This window comes from Pelecanus crispus, chromosome 1 (assembly GCF_030463565.1).
Source record: "Pelecanus crispus isolate bPelCri1 chromosome 1, bPelCri1.pri, whole genome shotgun sequence".
Lineage (NCBI taxonomy): Eukaryota > Metazoa > Chordata > Aves > Pelecaniformes > Pelecanidae > Pelecanus > Pelecanus crispus.
The window spans coordinates 31406367-31427493 of NC_134643.1; the positions used below are offsets into that span (position 1 = coordinate 31406367).

General features: G+C 36.8%; 1 protein-coding gene across 1 annotated transcript in view; it reads left to right on the forward strand.

Annotated features, from left to right (window-relative positions):
• DOCK4 (dedicator of cytokinesis 4) overlaps positions 1–21127 on the forward strand; it is a 262080-nt gene that overhangs the window by 182500 nt on the left and 58453 nt on the right. Inside the window, exons 28-31 of the mRNA XM_075727861.1 lie at positions 632–824; positions 9072–9199; positions 11334–11468; positions 15969–16067. Coding sequence (XP_075583976.1) covers positions 632–824; positions 9072–9199; positions 11334–11468; positions 15969–16067 — 555 coding nt within the window. The remainder of the gene's footprint in view (positions 1–631; positions 825–9071; positions 9200–11333; positions 11469–15968; positions 16068–21127) is intronic.

Consider the following 21127-nt stretch of genomic DNA (forward strand, 5'->3'; position numbering starts at 1 on the left):
TCGGGATTTGGACAGGAAGAAGGGAATGTCAGTTCTAGCTTCCTTTCTCTCGCATTGCCCTCCTTTCTTTCCCAGTGTTTTGTTTCCATATTCATTATACTCACCAATGAATTTCTAACCCTATTTTAGGATTGCTGAAGTGAACCAAGACTGCCAGTGCTGTCTCACTCCAAAATAAAAATGTTTGAAAAATGGAAGATATGGAGGCTCTTATATTACTTGCCTTAAACCAAAGCAAACAAGAAAAACCTCCACTGAAATATTTTTTTCTGATATCAGCTGGCTTCTGTTATCCTTTTAAAAATTTCCTCTCGCATATAGATCATGAAGAATATTTATAGAATATAAATATTTGTGTTCAAAGTTGAACTTTTTACTTTGCTTTGCCCTGGGAGAAATGAACAGTCATTAGATAATACTTAAAGGAAAATAGTCACAAATATAAGCCTGTTAATGAATGTGAGGATATTTCTTCTGAAAGTATGACCATTTTTAAAGCTACTAACTACCCTTGAAATGTAAAACCAGGCATTTTTCTACAGTCACTTAAATTTCTATAGTTATTTAAATTCTATAAAAGTCAAAACTACACTGCAGTATCTGACTGTCCATTTTTGCCCTTTTCCTCTAGGCTGTGTTTCTCAGCTCGTTCCCATCGGTGTACTCTGAACTTTTGAAGCTCTTTGATGTAAGAGAAGTGGCAAATTTGGTTCACGATGCTCTGGGCAGCTTGCCAGCAGTCATGCATGGGGATGAGTCCCTTCAAGCTGTTAAACTGCAGAGTATTGGAAAAACTGTAGAGAGTCACCTGTACACTAACCCAGGTAAGGCTACCCTGGGCAGATAAGGAACTCGCGTTGTGTGCTTGGTACACGGGCCAGCAGGTGCTGAAGGCAATAGTGTTGCTCAGAGTAGTGCTTCCTAAGGAACAATTCTTCAAGCACTGTTCTGTACAAAGCTGCTCATTTACAAGAATACAGTTGGATAAATTTAGTGGTTTGGTTTTTTAGAGACAAAGACTCTTAAAATATAGTTTTGTTTTGATCTCCTTCTGGCAATATGTCTGTGAAGGAAGTTTGCCTTATACTTTTTAAGTAATATAAAGGAAAAAGCTTTACTAAATTGATTTTTTTTTTTTTCTTTTTCTCTCCTTTGGGGGCAGTTCAGCAAACAGATTGTCACTTATCCATTAAGTCTTATTTGCGTAACTCTTGCTAGTTCAGCACTTTTGATCCTCCATTTCTTCATGTAGCATAGAAAGGCTACACAAATCCAAGTGATAGTTGGTGCATAAAGTATATAACAGCACAGTTATTTGCTACAGGGAAGAAAAAAACTGCTGTGTAGTGGTGAGCCTGACATTCTTTTTTTCTATGCTAAGTGAAACCCACAGAAGTGACCAAATATTAAATTTGAGATTAACTAATTTTGAAATAAAAGAATTAAAATAGAAGAGATTTAAAGAATTCTAGTAAGTGTCAATTTACTCACCAAAAGCCCTCTTGAGAGCTGCTTGGGTATTGGCTGATGGAGTTCAGTAGAAACAGCAACTTTTACCATTTAAAGCGTTCAAGATAAACATTACAATGATAAAGGCTCTGCAAAAACCACCAGGATATGCATAAATATTTTGAGATGCTGCAAAATAAAAGAAGAGATCTTAAAACATTTCTTTTTTTAAATGCTTTCAGTGATTGTACTTTAAAAGTATGAGCTCAAAGAAGTGGGTAAGAAGCATTGGATCCTGGCTATTTGCTTCATTTGGGTTGCAAAAACAGCTTACCCTTTCCCTTGTTAGCCTCCACGGCGGTCTCTTCTAGAAGTTAGCTCTCCCTACGGCTGATTGATCAGACCTTTGATACTCTGGGTAGATGATGACATATTCATGGAGTAATCTTAAGGACGCTCTAAGTTATGCTTTTCATTTTCCAAACTACTTAGGGACCAGGTAGCACCATTTCCATTTTCCTCCCATTATCTCAGTTAGGTCAGCCTAACCAGAAGATCCAACTGAATGAATGTAATTAAAAAGAGTTATTTAATGACATGTGAGGGACTCTTGGGGACTTTCTTGGAACTGTCAATCTGCTTTCAGCTGTATGACTCTTTTTTTTGTTTGCTTCCTTTCGTAAAAGTGTTAGCTTTTTTATTCAAACCCAGTCTCATTATTAAGAATTCATTTGAGTTGGTTTGGCTATAAAAGCAATGAAAAGTACATGTTAAATTTCACATGGCGTGTGGGTTACACACAAGTAGAATATAAATTTCTTAGACCACAGGGAAACTGATGTGAAAGACATCAGGCAGTAATATAAGCTCCCAATGTCCGTGATAGGAAGCTCAGGCAAACACTTGTACACTGTAATTTGAGGCATCATTAAGTTGAAGGGTCATGTGGAGATCAGCATCTTGGTCTTTTTGCCCTTAATGTTTTATCTCTTTAAAATACAAAAAATATAAGTAGACTTTCCCTCAGTCAATCCCTAGAAGGAAGTCCTTTTAAAATCCTCTTGGGAAAATAAATATTGCACTAGACTATGTTAATGTGCGGAGTAAACTGTACATCCTAATGTGAAGTTGAGGCTTGCTGCTGTGAAAATAATTGATTTCTGTCTCCCAGATGAAGTTGATGAGTGCTGCAAGCTGCAGTGCTAGCTATCACATTAGAACTAGATAGAAAGCAGGAAATAACTATTTATTCAAACATCAAAAATTGAGGAGGGCACTTCTAAGATAACATTTTCTGTTATCTGGAGCTTGCTTGGAAACAAGTGACAGTACTTTAGCATGGGAGTTCTACACATTTTGTGCTGCAAGGGCCTGAACAACTAACACATTAGCTCCCGCTGCTGCAGAAATCAACTGACACTAAAGCTATGCCTTTACTAAACCTGGGACATGTGTTTGGTATATTGTTGTATCCCAGTTTTGGCTGGGATAGAGTTAATTTTCTTCCTAGTAGCAGGCATACTGCTGTGTTTTGGATTTTGTAGGAGAAGAATGTTGATAACACACTGATGTTTTTAGTTGTTGCCAAGTACTGCTTTATGCTAGTCAAGGACTTTTCAGCTTCCCATGCTCTGCCAGGGGCACAAGAAACTGGAAGGGGGCACAGCCAGAATAGTTGACCCAACCTGATCAAAGGGCTATTCCATATCATACGACGTCATGCTCAGTATAGAAACTGGGGGGGGGTTGGCCAGGGAGCAGCGATTGTTGCTCAGGGACTGGCTGGGAGTTGTTCGGTGGGCGGTGAGCAATTGCATTGTGCATCACTTGCTTTGTATATTCTTTTATTGTTGTTGTTGTTATTCCTCTGCCTCTTCCTCTGCTGTCCTATTAAACTGCCTTTATCTCAACCCAGGGTTTTACTTTTTTTTTTTTTTTTTTGATTCTCTCCCCCATCCCACCAGGGCGGGGAGGGGGGGAGGGTCAACAGGCAGCTGTGTGGTGCTTAGTTGCCAACTGGGGTTAAACCATGACATGTTGAACATGGAAACATCAGACGTGGGGGTTGATTTAAAATGCCCAATGACAGATGTTTAGTACAAGTGCAGATGTATTTGATGCATCTGGTCTCTACCTGCCTCTCTAGGGAACGCAGGTTGTATATTGTATTTACTGATCGTGTGTGGATAGGATGTCTGAAATGGCTGTGTGTTGAGGCTTTGATATAGCTTGCTTAGAACCTGTTTCTTTTTCAGTGATTTTAAACTTCAGCCCTTCCTATAGGTAACAACTACAGAGATGTTAAAAGGTGTCAACAGCAGTTATCTCCTTAGCTTATGTGAAAAGTTAGTGCGTGTTAAGGTCTTCTATTTTTCCATATTTACTTCTGCATCTTTGTAGTACACCACATTGGGTGTCTAAAAAGAAACAGATGACAGTTTTCCTGCTGATAAAGACTAGCAGTATTTTTTTTTCCTCTTGACCTTTTGTCCAGTCTCCTGGTATTTTGGGTGTAACTCTTTGGACGCATCCCTGTTGATACTTGTAGAACGGCCAAATTGATGACCTACATATGCCTGTACCCAGAAGATTTTCTACCTTTGTCATTTCAGATACATCAGTAGCCTAGCGCTCTTGTTTGTTGTCTTTTATGCATTAAATATTTTATAGCTTGCTTTGGGGAAGAGTTAAATCTGTTTTGCTGGGAAGAGTTAAGGCCAATAACAGAGAAACACATCTTGAACTATGTCCTTCTTGACATGGTTAAACAGGAATTAGCAGAACACCAATGATTTTTTTCTCTAAGGGCACTACTTTGAGCTTGCAAATTCAGTAGCTATGAAAAAGTGAGATGTGTAAGTGGAACGTCTAGGTTTCTTCCTCCAAAGAGGATGAGTTTTCTTGGAATCACCACCAATCAAACACGTCAATTACCAGAAGAAAGATTACGTTGGTAGGTGAAGTCCTAAAAAAAGAAAATCCCATATTGATAAAGCCTGTATCTTAGCCCAGTTATAATCTGTGGTGCAGCTCTTTACCACATGGAGAATGTTCTTGCAAGGCAAGAAACCTTGTGTCTTCCCAAAATACGAGGATTTGGACCTCTGCACAAGAGTAGCTGGGTAGGACTTTTCCTTTTAGTGAGGCAAACTGTTCAAAATGAATAGAGGAGGGGTTTAATTCTCTGACCATTTACACTATAGATATCATATGGTATATGATATCTATATATGATACATATAACAAAGCTAGGAGGAATCCTGAGTTGATGTTTTAAAGGCATCTTCGTGTGTTCATTTTATTTAATTTATTTCATATGTAAAGTTTTATGTAGTTATTTTATATATAACTCATTCCTTATCTGTTTTTTATCGTTTTCCTTATTTTACACTGAAACCCACCATTAATAGATTAGAAAAAATGGTAATTATCCATTTGTTTTCTTTCTGAGATTGACTGATTCCCTCAGTCTGTCTTTGTGAATGAGTTCATCTAAGAATTGGATCCTGTATATCACAGGAGAATGCACACGTAGGAAACTGTTTCAGTAGTCATTCAGAGATCAATATCTGACACAGTCAGTGAGAATAATCTAATATCTTTGAACTGCCTCGTGGAAAGGACGTTGTTACGTGTTTGACTTCCTACGAGAATGAAAAAAAAGTTGTTAGCAAGTTCAGGAAAAGGTACCATTAACCGATAAGGAGGTTTAGTTCTAGAAGCTAGGTATTATGATTTCCCTCTTACTCCATATTTTTTTCAAAAGACTCAAAACTTCTCTTTAATGAGACTTGTCAGATATCTCAGTAATCACTGCAAGCTAATTGATTGCTGTTAAAATGCAAAAAGCCTATCATTATTGAAATTGTTGATACAAATCCTGAATTAAATTTAGTTAAAATGCATTAAACTTCACATATTAACACAGATTTGAAAAAAAAAAAGAGTCAATTTTTTCAAAACATAAAGACTTCACACATTGATCCATAGTACTGCTTTCAAGTAGTGCAGGATCTTTTTCAGATTAATTAGTATTTCTTAAGTTGTTTTCCACAGCAATATACTGTTCTCTGGAGTTGTTTGTGTATGTGTGTTTCTATACATACCTGGGGCGGGGGGGGTGTATGTATGTATGTTGCATACAAAAATTCAGCCTTTATTAGTACTCTGTAGTGGAGAGCAGAAAATATTTTGGAAAAGCTTTGCAAATGATGCTTTGCGTCTGTGGCTCTGTTGTAGTCCTCTGTTGAGGACTTTCTCAGCCATACCTGTGTTTTCCTTCTGCACTACACGCACATTTTTTATTTCAATTGAAAACAGTTCCTCAGAAAAATTTTGAAACTGACTGTTCTGAGAACAGTGACATGTCCATGCAGTCACAGCGCAGGCATATACGTTTGGGTTTGGAATTGCAGTGATAACTGTTTGTTTGGCTTAAGCATTTTCTTCTACCACTCCCAAGTCCAGTGGTTCTTCCAAACAAGGAGGCGTAAACTGAATATGTCCAAGAGCAACTTCCTTCTCATTTCTCGCTGTTCACGGAGAATGCTGTTTGTTTGTTTAAAAAGTTCAATTACACTAATTCTTTTTCCAAGCAGGCTGAAGTTTTGACCATCTGTTCAGATATAGTCATTGAAATGAATATCATCTTTCTGAAATTATCTTTAAAATACACTAGAATAAAGAAAGTTTTGTATGTCTGTGCAGGTGCTTTACCACTAACTGAAAAGCAAGGGGGAAAGTTGTGCTGTGGGTTAAATATTAAATGTTAATGTAGCTTGCCTAGGAAAGTCACAAGGATTGCCCAGAGTAGTCTCTCTAATTATGCCAAGAATGTACTCAAAAAGCTCTATGTCATGATTTTTTTTCCTCTCTTTCTGCATAATATTTGTAAAGGGCAAGTATTAGCATTTTAAACAGTCAGCTAATTTGGCTTCCTGCACAGAAGAAAAATTAGGACAGTGACTGATGGCTGAGAGTTCTGATTATTGCACCATTCCTTTAGCTCATTAATTTTTCTATATACAGTGGCTGACATTGCAGCTGACAATTTTTAAGAAAAAGAGTAACCTGAGACAAATGCTGTACACTACATTCTCCAAAGTTGCTCACGTAGTCCTTGGTTTGGCTCAGAGGTGAATATGCTGGCTTTCCTCTTCTGTAACACCACTACATCTCTCCACCTAAACAGGTCAAGACAGAGAAGTATTTAGATTATGGGCTTGTGAGGAATATATCTAAAACTGTGATATATGTGGTGGTTAATTCAATAAATGACACTGTTTCCTCCCATGTATAGTTGCAAGCCATTGTCAGATGCTTTTTGCTAACCTGTTTGGTCTTGGTAAAACAAAGTTCCTGATCATTTTATGTAGCTTTTGCAAAAAAGGGATACTTGAAACAGTTGAATGAGGATGCTCAGTTTGCCTGAGAGACTTCAGGCCATATTGTATGTAAGAGTTGGCTATTTGCAAGTCAGGTGTTGCTACACGTAGATTCTCTGATCTTCAAAATGGAGTTAATAATGCTGTGTTTACATGTAAGTAGTAGGCACCTCAGAAAAGGTACCAAATCCTGTACATGCTCATCAGGAAGCTGCCTAGAGCTAACCAAGAAGCAGCACCTTAACACAGGGCTGCTCCTGTTTTCTCCTCACCTTCTGGGCTCAGGAATTTCAGTAGCTGCAAGAGAGGACCTGCTGTCCTCAGAGGACCTATGGCCCAAAGGGTAAGACTCACACCAGTAAAGTGTGAAAGCGCTACTATAACTGCTCTGTGACAGTTGTGGAGTTGGGTAGTGATTTCGGCATTTGTCTGGGAATGGAAGACCAGGTTCAGTGCTCATCTGTCGGTAATCAACAAGCACATTTAGTGGTGGGGATCAGAAGCTGGCACTTTCCTAACCACAGGTCTGCACATTAGCCATCTTCCTGCTTGCTTTCCTTCTGACTCTGTAGATCTTGCACTGGATGGGTCAGTGGCAGTTGTGCACACTTGACATCTCAGACTCCCCGAGGCAACACTTTGCTGAGCTTCTGGTTTTTAGGTAGGCAAAAAGAAAATGCCTTGTTGGATTGGTTGAGATGCTTCTACCCAGCTGCAGTGCTACAGGCAGTTAGGAACTCCCAGGCCAGTCCTGATGAAAACCTACCGAGGCACTTGCAAGAAGCAAGCAGTCACTGGATAGAGGTTATTTGTTTCCCCATTTTGGGTTCCAGTAGCACTGGTTTTAGATTCATTGATGGCCTTTTGCCTATTGCCATACAGTCTTTGTTTATATTTTTTCTTCAGTAGGAAGATATAGCGGAACACCTGAATAAATAATAAGCACGAAACACCCATTTAAAAAGTGCAGGCAAGGTTTTTTTTGAAAACAAGAATATACTTAAATAGTGTGCACAAATCAACTTATCCATATGATTTGTCTTGTGTTATACAGATAACTAGACAATGAAAACAAGGGAATAATAGAGAAAACAAGATTAGTGCTGTCTTTCAGTGAATGAAAGAAGCATTCAACAAATAAAATCTCAGAATAAATCTATCTTTTTCTCCCTCTGGGAAAAAATAGAGGAAATAAAACAAAAAAAGTGTTTGTAGAAAGACTAGTCGACGAACAGTACCTGGTTGGCAAAATTATTTTAAAGGAGTAATTTTCCAGCTAGATAAACTCAATTTTTAGGAAATTAATGAACAAAGGAACTGAGTAGATGAATATATTTAGATAATGTAGCGTATAATCATCATTAAAATTTTAATAGAGGAAATGATTCAAGTACATTCCTATGAAAACATCATTTCTCAATTATGGAAAAGATCTAAAAACAACAACAAAATGAAAACAGATAACACCCGTTCCATTTATCAAGTTGTAAATAGGTGTTTAATGTATTAACACAAGTGTATTAGGGCTCTTCCCATTTAACTTTGTCTTTAATTATTAGAAGAAGCAGCAAGAAAAAGTAGCATGTTAATGAAGTTCTTGCATAATTTTGAGAGAATTCAGGACTGAAAATAGCACCGAAGAGCTGTGTTTAGAAAATTAAATAGAGGAAAGGCAAATCATTTTATGTAGATACCAGTAGTCTAAATTGCTCATACTCTGTAGGAGTGAGGAATCTGGAAAAGTGAAAATCCTGAAAGAAATCTGAAAGTACTGCTTGTCTGTAAAGTAGAACTCACTTGTAGAATAATGTAAGTTCAAGATGAAGTCTGTTGTGACCTTGGCTTGCAAAAGGATCCTGTCACGTGGCAGGAAACACTAGAGCATAATTTCACATTATTTTGCATAGAAGTATTATCGTGCTAAGGTTTTTTTGCATGATAGTTCAATAAATACTTAGAATTTTCTGTTATATATAGCATATTTCACACAGTGGTGGTTTTCTCCATCCATGATATGACATACTGACTTCAGCATATTGTTTATTCTTCAGATATTTGCTTTAGGATATTGTGATTATGAGGCAAAGGCTTCTGCTTATCAAAAATGTTGGTTAAAGCAAGTAAAAGCTTCTGCTTATCAGAAATACTGTTTTGGACTGAAGACACATTTTATATCTGTATTTAAATTAAATGATTCTATGAGAAGTTCCTACTCATAAAATTTTTCATTTTTTCCAGATTCTCGATGTATTCTTCTTCCAGTAGTTTTACATCATCTCCACATGCATTTACAAGAGCAGAAGGACCTTATAATGTGCGCACGTATCCTTAGCAACATATTTTGCCTCATCAAGAAGAACAGCTCAGTAAGTAAACACCATGTCACATCCACAAGGTGTTGAACTTCTTTATATGGCTCAGTGACATTTAATGACACAAACTGGACCTTGCCCAAGTCCATTTTAAAGAGTTCTCTGTGTAATGATTCTGCATAAACACGTCATTTTGATTTCTCATGAACCTTTTCTTCCCATGCAGTAATATTCTAATTGTAGTGCATAATGTTCTGCCAAGCTTTGACTCTTTTTGAGTGTTGTGTTGGACAGAAAGCAATGTCCACTTTCTTTTACAGGCATTTTCTGTCGTGGGCTGTTTAGTTATAGGGGACACAAGGGTGATACAGGTAAATAGATTGATATGAGTATTGCAAGGGGGTTGCACTTGGTTGTTAGTTGATAAACTTTGTGGCCAATTTCTGATGTTTGTATTTGCAAATTCATCTGTGAAGGCTGCATGAGAGAGCTAGCTTAGAGATGTATATTGCAAATATAAAGACGATGGTATGTTCTGACAGGCAAAAGTATATAATACAATGAAAAACAAACATTGCCTGTGGTTAGTGCAGTACTTACATATCAAGGCCAGCATACATTACATTATAATGCGTTAGTGGGAACTGTTTTATGTGTTTCTTCATTTCATAGCCACTGTCAGCAATTAAAGTTGCTCCATCAGTGACCTGATATGGATGCGGCTTGCAACTTTGGCACTGTAACAACAATTTCATTACAGCTGCTCCTGGATTAGTATAATACCTCATCACAAGACAAAGTGATAGATGATAAAGCATAGCTGTGGTTTTGGATCAGGAAAAAGGCTTACATGTCTGGTCTTAATTTCAGGAGATCTTTCATTTGGAGTCATCAAGCCAGAGATGTACACAATAACAAGTGGATGTCTACATAAAACTCTCTCCAATGTTCAGGATATGCAGCTATTATTTTTAGTAGTCTTTGAGTCATTGAGAGTATTAACAACTTGGTGACTTTGATATGATTTTTGTGGATCAGTTCAGAACTTCATTCCTTCCACGGTAATCAAAATAATTTAGAGGTTGAGGGAACAAGGGAATTTAGTCAGGCAGATTTGAAAATTAAGGTTGTTGGCCATTCTAATAGTAGTTTGTCCTCACAGTTGATGCAGTTCCTAAATACACTGTATACTGTCTGCCTTTGTAAGTAGCAAAGTTAACGGTTGTTTGATACTTGATGAAGTGACAGAGAACACGGCCATGACACTAGACTCATCTTGAATCCAAACAGGAATTTTGAGTTTTGTTACAAATCATATGCTTTGGGTGTGTAGGAAGAAAAAAAATCACTCCTACACCTCAATGTCAGCAAAGGTGAATGATCTGTTTGTCAGCTGAGTTTTAGTTTGGTTGCGTGCATTTGACTATGAAGTGTTTCTTTCTGCAAAGAAATGTCATCTTAAATTGTGGATAACATCACTCAGATTAAGATGATGTTGTCTGCTGCAGTGGAGATAGAAAACATTGTTGAAGCAGGGAAAACATATTTCCATCTGAATTAAAAAGGAAAAGTAACTACAACTTGACTTCATCAAGTGTTTTCATGCATGTATTTAAGGTATTCATGGTCTCATTTGGCAGTGAATGCTTTGGTTCCTTTATATTGATGTTGCATAAAAGCAGTTGTAGGCTTACATAAATGACTAATTTGTTTGTGCTACTCGGTTGATGGGAGGCAACGTAGCTGGTCATTACTGCTGAAGCAGGTCTTGAAGGTTGAGCACCATCTGCTTGTTTCTGGTGATAGTTTCAAAGTGTGAAAACAGAATTCTACTTTTTGGAATTTAAGCCTCTCTTGGCAATTTCCCCAGAAAATATATGGGCGTTACCTATAAAAAATCTTGTCCCAAAGTTCTTGTATATTATTTACTGCTTTCTTCTAAACATTAATTGAAAATAGAGCTATGCTAATTTGATGAATGCTTACATATTCAAAGTCATCCCCATAACTGTCCTCTATATTTCAGTACAATGTAATTAATTGAAAACTGTTAGAAAAAAATCAATAGAATTAAACAATATCTTAATTAGAGAATAGTCCTTGTTTCTCGAATGTAACATCCATAGTAAAACTGTCATTTGTTTATCTTTCTATTTTAAAATCTTAAATGATTTGTTTATTATTTAAGGAAAAATCTGTCCTGGAAGAAATTGATGTGATTGTAAATAGTCTGCTAGATATTCTGTTAAGGACCATACTAGAGATCACCAGCCGACCACAACCATCAGGCTCTGCTATGCGCCTCCAGTTTCAAGATGTGACTGTAAGTTTTTTATAATGAAATAGCTCACAATTGTCACCAGTTGGACAACCAGACTTGGGAAAATACTGTGTTCAGATTGTAATTCACAATGTCAAGATTTTGTGTATAAAACAGAGAATGAGGAGAACAAAGAAAACTTTTCTTGATTTTATTCATTTTCAGTGGAAATAGTAATTTCTTTCATTAAATTTATTTCTAAATTGTGACCCAGAAAAAAACCCAAATGGTAAAATTTCTTTTGAGACTATTTCAGGTCAATAATTATTTAGTTTCTTTTGTTGACAAATTTAATAGATTTCTGAAACTCTCTTTAAGTTTGAATTCCTGAAAATGGAAGAGTATCAATCAGTAACATTTTACTTCCTAATATGCATATGTTTTTACATGATGAAGCAGCTCTAAAAATTCCTGCAGAATCTGTGATGCTAACTTGTACAAATCCGAATTTATTAATTGAAAAGCATTTTTTTGTTCTCTGGGCTGACCATTTGAGCTTCATTTCTATAACATGAAGTAGAGCAAAGAGGATGGATTTAGAAGATTAACAAATGATATTTTGGTCAACCTGCTATAACAGCTCATGCACATTAGAAGGTTGAAATGCAAGCATTTACAGGAAAGCCTGTGATGAGCATTGACGAAACAAAATGAAATGTTATTTTGCTTTGTTTTCAGCAAGGTTCCCGGTTTGCTTTTGAAGGGCAAATCAGTTCTAATATAGCAAAGGATATGACTCCAGTATGGAGTGAGGGGGTGACACTTTGTGCAGAGAACATACTATGCTGTGTGATTTACCATCTCATTATACACTTAATTAATTGCCCAATTTTTACACTGTAACGGTTTTCATTAATGAATAGAAAACCAGACTTTCCTCTGAGATCAAACATTTCAAAAAGCATTTAATAGCTGTGGAAGAAATGTGTTGTTGGGTTTTTGTTTGTTTGTTTTACTTTATCCCACAGAGAACAAACGTTATATGGAGTGTTTTATGGAGCTGACCAAGCTCTGTAGTAAGATAACACCATGCTTTAATCACTGTGATTCAGCAGGACTACACATCTAAGAGTTTTGGTTTTTTTCTTTAAATTACAAAATTACAAATGTGTGCTGTGTGGTATATCTGACCATTACAAGAAAATCTCAGCTGAAGTAAGGGTTGTAGTATTAGACTGTTAGTGTAGCAAAGCTCTGAGCTTATTGGCTTCTTCTGAGATACCCACTTGCTTGCAGATTAAGAAAACACCATGACAGCCTAATTCTTTCACACCATCAAAAAATTAGACTCTGAAAGTGCTTTCAAGTTGCAAAATTTTCTTTTTATGCATCAGAAAAGCCATGTCATTTTCACCACAGGCATCTCAAAGAATACTTAATGTGGAAGTGACTCACAGCACAGCATAAGGCAATTATATACATTTATGTAGAAACATTATGCAGTATGGGCTTATAGCAACACACAGAGCCAAATTCTTGGAACTATTTGTAGAGCAAGTATGATAAAGTACTCAATGTGAGTATAGCAGTAGAGTCTGTTCCCGTATGTTACCATTATTGCAAGCTGCATGTATCATAAAAGTACTGTTTGTGAGGTGTATCATGGCAGCACATTGGATAAAATTTTGTCATACTTTTGCATTAGATATAATCTTCCTTGTGGAAGTAGTCCCAAACTCATCTCAGTGTGATCTTCCAGGCCCACGTGTCACTGTTTTTCCGCACAAAGAAGCGGCATAAAGAAGCAGCATAAAATCAGGCAGCGTTAGGCTGTGCACTGCCATGGTTGCACCGTTTCTTTCATCTCAAGTAGTTTTGGTACCTTGGTACCATTTCAATTTGCAGTGAAGAATCTTGTTAGATGGTAACCTGCAAGATGGATGTGATGCTTTAAACTGAGCACAAAAAAGACATGTCTTCAGAGTGTCAGTGTTACAGGTGTTGCACTAACAAACATTGAACTTAATGCAATGGTAAAAATGAAACTTCTGCTCTAGGATGTCAGTGATTTGGACCTTTAGATTTCCTTAAGAAAAATGCATTTGCATATAAAGAGCTAGCAGAAAGCAATCTGATTAAAGTGAAACTTTATTCATTCCAGATCTTGGAAGTTCAGTCCCCCAGAACCTAAATTAATTGCAATTTAATTGTGAGCTCCATGTATTTTAATAATTGTGCTCCTTAAATAAGACACAAAAAAATTACTTCAGGCTCCTATCTAAGTGAATTGAATATACTGCTTGGCTTGACTTATGACGCTAGAATTGGATCCTAAATGGTTTTCATCAAGGTTGATAACGTGTGTGGATTTTGCTTTTGTGCATGATTCGCATGTACCCTGACTAGTTAGTCTGTGACTTACACTGGCAGAAATCTTACAACATGCATTTTTGAGTTCAGTTCAATAAATGCAGCTGAGTGTTCATTTCTATTTTAAAAAACAACTGCCTGTATAGCTACCTACATTTGAATTAAAAGCTCAAATTTAGAAGTCAGTTAACAATTAGCTAAAGCTGGTACCCTTTTAAAGCTAATCTGTCTTTCAACTGTAATAGTACAGCTTTCTATAATAGATTCTGATTTTTAATATACTACTGTAAGTCGAAGTAAATGTGGGAATGTAGCAGGAAGGTGACTAGAAAGGAATGCTTAAAATGCTTAAGAAAGAAGGCAAGTATTCAAATGTTCATACTCAAATTTTGTCACTCAAGGTAAGCTTATGCCCTTATTTACTCTGCTTATTTTGGCTAATTAGCCAAATCTGAGTGGTCTCAGATTTTATTACTGGAATAAAAGTCTCCAAAAATTATGCCTATTTAGATGAACCTACATTATACTAAATGGCATGATAAAATCACATTGAGGCTAGATATAATGAAATTGAAAATATTAAAAAATAATGATAAACGACCAAAGTTGTCTTGTTTTCTGAAGAGAACCTGATAGGGTTGGAAATAAATTTTCAGATATTTACAAGATAGCAGCTGTAACCCTGATGCTTATGCCCAGAGCATGAAGATTAAGAGACTTTGTAGCCTTAGGTTATTGTTTTGAGAATGCTGTGTTCACTGTAAAAAAACAATGGTTTTGCAGGGTCGTAATTAGTTTGGGATCATTATTTTAGTGTAGAATCTTATTATGGGAAAGACTATTATTATTTTATCACCATGTGGCCAGTGAAAGCCATCACCTCACACACTGCCAAGTATACAAGGTATAATCACAAGTGACTTAGGCCTTCCAATATAAAATCCAGAACAGCCATTCCTGTGAAAACACACTCCTTTTTTATCTTATTTTCTGGTTTTAATAAAAGACGGGGGAAAATCTGCCCAAAATTTCACTTGACAAACTAATGAAAGATACCATTTTAAAGGACTCTTATCATATCTGTCTGTTCTTCCAGTCTTATTTCCCATTCCTGGTAGATTGAGGCCAGAAGTGTATTTCCTGCTTTTTAACAAGCTTGTAAGATTTCAGAATTGTTCTTTTTAAGCACTGGGATGCAGTTCAGACCTTTCACTCTGTCCTGTCCTCATGCATTCTGCAGCTGGACCAGGGTGATACCGTTCAGTGTTTCTTCCCAGTTCAAAAGTGAACAAGTAGACAGGCAAGGGAGAGAGGGAGAACCTACTCCTTCCCGTAATATCGTGGTTGGTTGATCGCTCACTGGAGATACCCAGTGCTGGTTTCTTCTCTTTTGCTCCTGAATCCCATGCTGTTTGAAGGACAGCCTGGTGAATGTGCATCAATGGAGACGGGGAGGAATCCACACAGCAGTCCAGTAAGTCCCTCATGTGCTGCCTGGAGCATCCTTTTCTGGACTGTGAAGTGGAGTGTGAATCCAGGAATTGGCACTGTGGGAGAGAGTGGTCTTGCCCTATGCTTAAGCTCAACTTCTAGATATATGTTTTCATGAGAAATTCCTCTGTAGGTCCAAGGAAACTTCTGATCAAAACATTTTCAAACTTTGTTCAATCCTATAATTGAGTTTTCTTTTTGACAAATATGTTTTTTTGTGGTGAAAAACTGTTTTGAAAAAATTCCCAGCTCACTCCATTAATTTATTCCCTAATGGAAAACAATAGCATTCTTCCCAGAATTGTTGCAAAATATTTTTGTTTCTATTCGTTTCAAAACTGAGTTGACTAGGAGGTTATAATTTTAGCAATCTAAACAGTCTGTTTAAAAACAGATACAAGGGAAACAAATCACAAATCAAACTTCTAATGGTTTAGCCCTTCTGGAACTATTTCAAATAGGTTTTGCTAAGCGAGTAAACTGCATTTGGGGAAAAATCATTCTTTAAATGGGAAGGAAGTTCAGAGCTAAATTAATGTATTTTCACAAAATATGGAGTCTAAGAAATAATGTTTTCTAATTGTAAATTAATTTCCCATGCATTTGTAAATTATTTTTAAGTGCTTATAATATGACAGTTTAAGCTGAAATACAGAAGACATTATAATCTATTATATTTCTATTCTTGGCTTATCTGAACAGGGGGAATTTGTCTCCTGTTTGTTGTCACTCTTGCGACAAATGACTGATAGACATTATCAACAGCTTCTTGATAGCTTCAACACAAAGGAAGAGCTGAGGGTAAGTAACAAAATTGTCTTTCCACTTGTTCAGGTCTCTTTTTGATTTATCTCCCTTTGAGATATTCCTGTGCTTTGATGAAACACTTCAGTATTTAAACGCAATCTGTTTTTCAGATTAGCTAACTTTTGCAGAGGCTTTCATGCGTACTTAGGTCCACTCTTATGGTGGGGCTAGGATTCTGTTGCTTCTACAATGAAGGTAGAATAGGGATGGGGGAACTATATAATAGCTTTAAAGCCATAAACCTAGCCTCAAAGCCTGTTATAAAGATGGTGTCCATCTACAGTTACACAGTTCTGCTTGATTCTTCCTGCCAGGCAGTTGGGTTTTTTGTTTTATTATATGTATTATCTATTTATTCATTCATTGGTTAAATTATATATGGCAGTGGCAAACACACAGCTTGAGAAATGCATATTCAACTAACTCTCCATTTTTCTTGACTGTGCAGCAAGTCCATTGGCAGGAGGACCTATCAGACTTGTAATGTCTGTCTTCCCAGTTTGATCATGGAAGAGAGTAAAAGTTCAGATTTCCTCTATAAAGATATACATTAAGACTTCCACTCTGCTAGGCCCTAAGAAACATATAGTACCAAATGTGATCCACACAGGAAATCCTGAGTGATCACTTATGCCCATTATTCAGCCAGTGATCCTAGATAGGAGAGTAATAATGTCCTAGTGTGTTATTAGATGTTACTCTTAAATTAACCATTTGACAAATTTAAGTACTAGCCTGAAAAGGGGAGTCTGGTCATGGTGCAATTTCAGATTTCCTTAAATTCCTGATATCTGTTTAGAGCTGTTCTGAAGAGAGCATACTATTTGTGAGTGCCTTTTCTTTGTAGTGAGATGGTCATATTGAGCTTGAACGATAGAAAATGCTGCTGAGAAGTTATCTCTATCATGAATCAAGGGTACGACCGAGTTGTTATATAGGGTGGATGATTTTTATACTAGTATTACAATCTGTTTTCACCTAGCGTAGTTGCTATCCTTAGGCAATTTTTAGTACATGTTGTGGAACCTAGGCATTTTTTACTAAAAATATTTTCCCTTTTGTTTGAGTTCTGAGCAGGTCTATATTCCTAGGTTTAGATTTTTATATTTCCTAGAGGTTTCAACCTTGATATCTGTTTGATGTATCTATGAAATACAGTGCTGAGTTTATTCAGACTTTCTTGCTTCTAGAACATGAAAAATCTCTAGAATTAATGCTTGAATGGTGTTTGATTTGACACATTTATATTCCCCCCACGCACATACCCTACTATTATACAGAGACATATGGAAAGCAGCTGTAGTCAGTGCCATCAGCTATCAAAATAGAGGTCTTAAGAACTCAAGTCCAGAGTTTGTTATTTCCATTCAGATCTCATCAAATCAGCATCAGCTCCACCAGTGATTCAGTGGCAGTAGGTTGACCATAATTAATGCAGCATTCCTTCTCTTCTGAATCTTAAATAATACATTGGGTTTTTTCCCTCACTTGGAAATATCAAATATCACTGAAATATGTATAACTGAGAACAAGAGGGAAAGACGAGAGCTAGTGTGAGGCTGACAGTGCTGTTAATCATGAGGTGATTGTGTATGACATAGGCTATGTAAACCATCTTGCTACTTACCTCTGTATTTTTCTGCTTTGTTTGCCAAGTGGGGAACTTTCTTGGTATTTTATACTGCTTTAAGATCTGCTTCTTAGGAAATGACATCAGTATGAGTAAATGAAGATTCAGAAGGTGTAAATATCTGTGACAAGACATTTTTTTGTCCGAGATGCTCTTAGAGACTGAACCAGTAGCCATAGTTATTCTTGTGGCTAGTATGTACTTTGGGATTTAAGCTTCAGTGGTAACTACCATCAGCTTGCTGTATTTTTGAATCCTCTTTTTGCCTGCTAGTCAGTGATGTCAAAGTGGATTGAGTCTTCTCTAAGCCACGTTACAAGTTACAAATCTGATACGGGGTTTGCAAGGGACTTATCTGAGTGTGACCCAGGCCTTTGAATTGCTACCTGCTGTGCTTTTTTGCTTTGACCACCTCTGTTTATAATTAACCGCATATACTGAACAATTAGGCACTGATATCACAAGGTATTTCTTCTTTCTTCCAGACTAACTTTTTTTTTTTTTAACAGTCTATACCAAAATTATTAAAGACTGTTTCCAGCTTGTTAATCACAGTATATGGCAAAATGGAGACTTTGAAGGAATGACATGTACACATTTTTATATGACATGCATCTGAGTGATGCTTTAAACAAGTAGTTGTTTATGGAAATATTTCCTCTATTTTGTGAATATATTTAGTTTAAGTAATTGACATGGTGACTATTTTTATTTTAGTCAGTTCTTTAAGAGAGTCAGGTTTTTTCCACACAAAGCGGAAGATAGAAAAAGCATTTGATATTTGAAAACATGCAAATGAAGTAAGAAAGAAATGACAGGGGATTCATGGCTGAGTGGTAGCACCAGAGACTATACTTCACTCACTTTTTGAAACATTGAATTTAATGAGGCAGTAGTTGAAAGATAAAAGGAAGCATTTACAATATTATTTTAAAGATATGCTCCTTTTGCTTACCACAAAATACTGTCGTCTTCTAGTAAATATATTTTATAGCAATTTATAGAACAGAGGCGCCCTTGTAGGTGGATATTTGCTGCCGCAAAAAAGCTGATATAATTTATGACAAAAGGTAACAGTGGAAGTTATAAATAGGAGGAGAGAAGTGGGAAAGTGAAGGAGAAAAACAGTATATGTTAGCACAATGCAGCTTTGACCACAGCAACGTGCTTTTGGTTGATGTGTGTGTGTTTTTTAATTAATAGATTAAAAGAAGACAAAACAAACTGATAAGCACCTGCCAGAAGGCCTAGTTTTTGTCCATTGGCAGTGTACCTTACATATGTGGCAGATAAGGAAAAGATAATATTTCATAGGGATGGGTGTAAACCTTACTAGTTCTCTGGTTCCTCTTTTCCAGGTAAAGGAGCCTGAGCAGGGTAAGGTGGGTGTCAAACCCTACCACCAAGTGCAATTTATTCCACTGTTCTCTAATGACCCCTGGGACACAGGCTGTGTGAGGTCCATGGGCATGGGGAATGTCTCTGGTGGAGAAGCTCAGTTCCAGCCACCGTCCTTCCCCTGCTATGCAGGGACATCCGCTCACGTATGGGGCTTCTGAAAGCACGAGTGCTGGGGCAGAGGGGTAGCTCTGAAACAAATATTTGGGTGGCTTCTGATGTATATTGAGGAAGCAGTGAAGGAAGGGTCTGGGAAAGGAGTTGGCCACAGGATGGGTTGAGTTGTCTGGGCAGAGACAGCTCACTGTCAAACCATCCTCTTTCTTATGGGCACCTGGGCACTCTGCAAAAAAGCTCTAGGATGCTCTAGAAAGACTTGGTATCAAGTAGCTTGATAACTCTGCAGTGTGAACCAAAGCAGTGGATGATCAAGCAGTTAGCTTCAAAGTGAACTAAAATGATAATACACATGCACCAGTGAAGAGTCTGACCTGCTTTACAGAGGATTTTACATGCATACAGGGAAATGTGAAAGAAATTCCAAGGCAGTTTTTGATTAAATGAATAGATGGGTTTCAGTCTTTCAGAAGGCCATGCTTCTCACTTAATCACAGTTTGATAATTTCAACAAGCAAATATTGCTGCTAGAGGACACTGAACTGTGATATTGTGATATTATTTAAGTGGTGTAAGATAGTACTAGAACTTATGTACACTAGGTAGGAATATTAAGAGATGGTATTTAGAGTATGTAAAAGGACAAAATTACTCCCTTGCTGTCTCTTAAGATAGAAAGCATATGAGACATTAATTATATCTGTACTCGACCAACCAAATGTTAGTTCATTTATACTGCCGGCAAAAATGTTTTTTAAATGTTAAAATCTGTTACTAAATCATTATGATGTGTTCAGCAGAGTAGATACAACTATGAAAGACAATATTTTAGTGCAAAGGAAACAGTTCAAAATATAGTTATAAAATTGATCTTCCACGAATGGTACTTCATAGTAGTATCTTGTGACGTTTGGACCACGAAAGAAAAATGAGCAATTGCATCATGCAAAATGCCAGGCATTCTAACGCTGATCAAAACATTTTATGGAATTGCTACATGGAGGTGGGTCCCTTGGGAGTGAATACCAGCACTGAATATCGATGAGCAGTGCTGACACATGGAGGATACCAACACATTAATGGCAAAATATCAGACTAGTCAGCTGGCGTTTTACCCTTTGGTGATTTTCATGCTTATAATGGATTTCTAGGGAAATGTATTACCAAATGTACGAAAAACTGAATCGTGAAAAATAAGTTAGCTACAGATTAATTCTGCTAAGCAAAACTTAATAGTTTTATCCTGAAAATCTTACAACTGACTAGTTTTTCTAAAGTTTTTTTAGAAGTTATCTATTTCTTTCAGTTATATTTCAGCTTTAAATTATACTGCATTTTGTTTATTTGTTTTTACCATGGACTGTAACAAAGAGATCTTCAGTTTTGCTTGGGCTTTTCAAATCCACATTTTGTATCTAATATCACTTATCACTAAATTGATGACACAATTTTCTGTTTTTTCTGTTAAAATTAGAAATAATTAGACTGGTGTTAACGATTCAAAATTTAATGCCAGTGTCTACATTTGATTTGTTTTAAAGTTTGCGTGGAATAAAAGATTTATTCTGGTTTTAGCCTAGTTACCTAAAGAAATGAAGTATATATGGTCTTCCTCTCTGTCATTCTTAATGGCTTTTTAACAAGCTGATTAATTGGAACAGGCTGCCCAGGGAAGTGGTTGACTCCCCATCCCTGGAGATATTTAAAAGACGTGCAGATGTGATGCTTAGGGTCATGGGTTAGTGGTAGACTTGGCAGTCCTAGGTTAATGGTTGGACTTGATGATCTTAAAGGTCTTGCCAACCTAAACGATTCTATCTTTCTAATTTTCAGCAGGCTTTGGCAGTGGCCCGTGGGTCTCAAAGGTGCTAAGTTTACACCTCATGCAGCCCTTGGGTTTTAAGTCCTT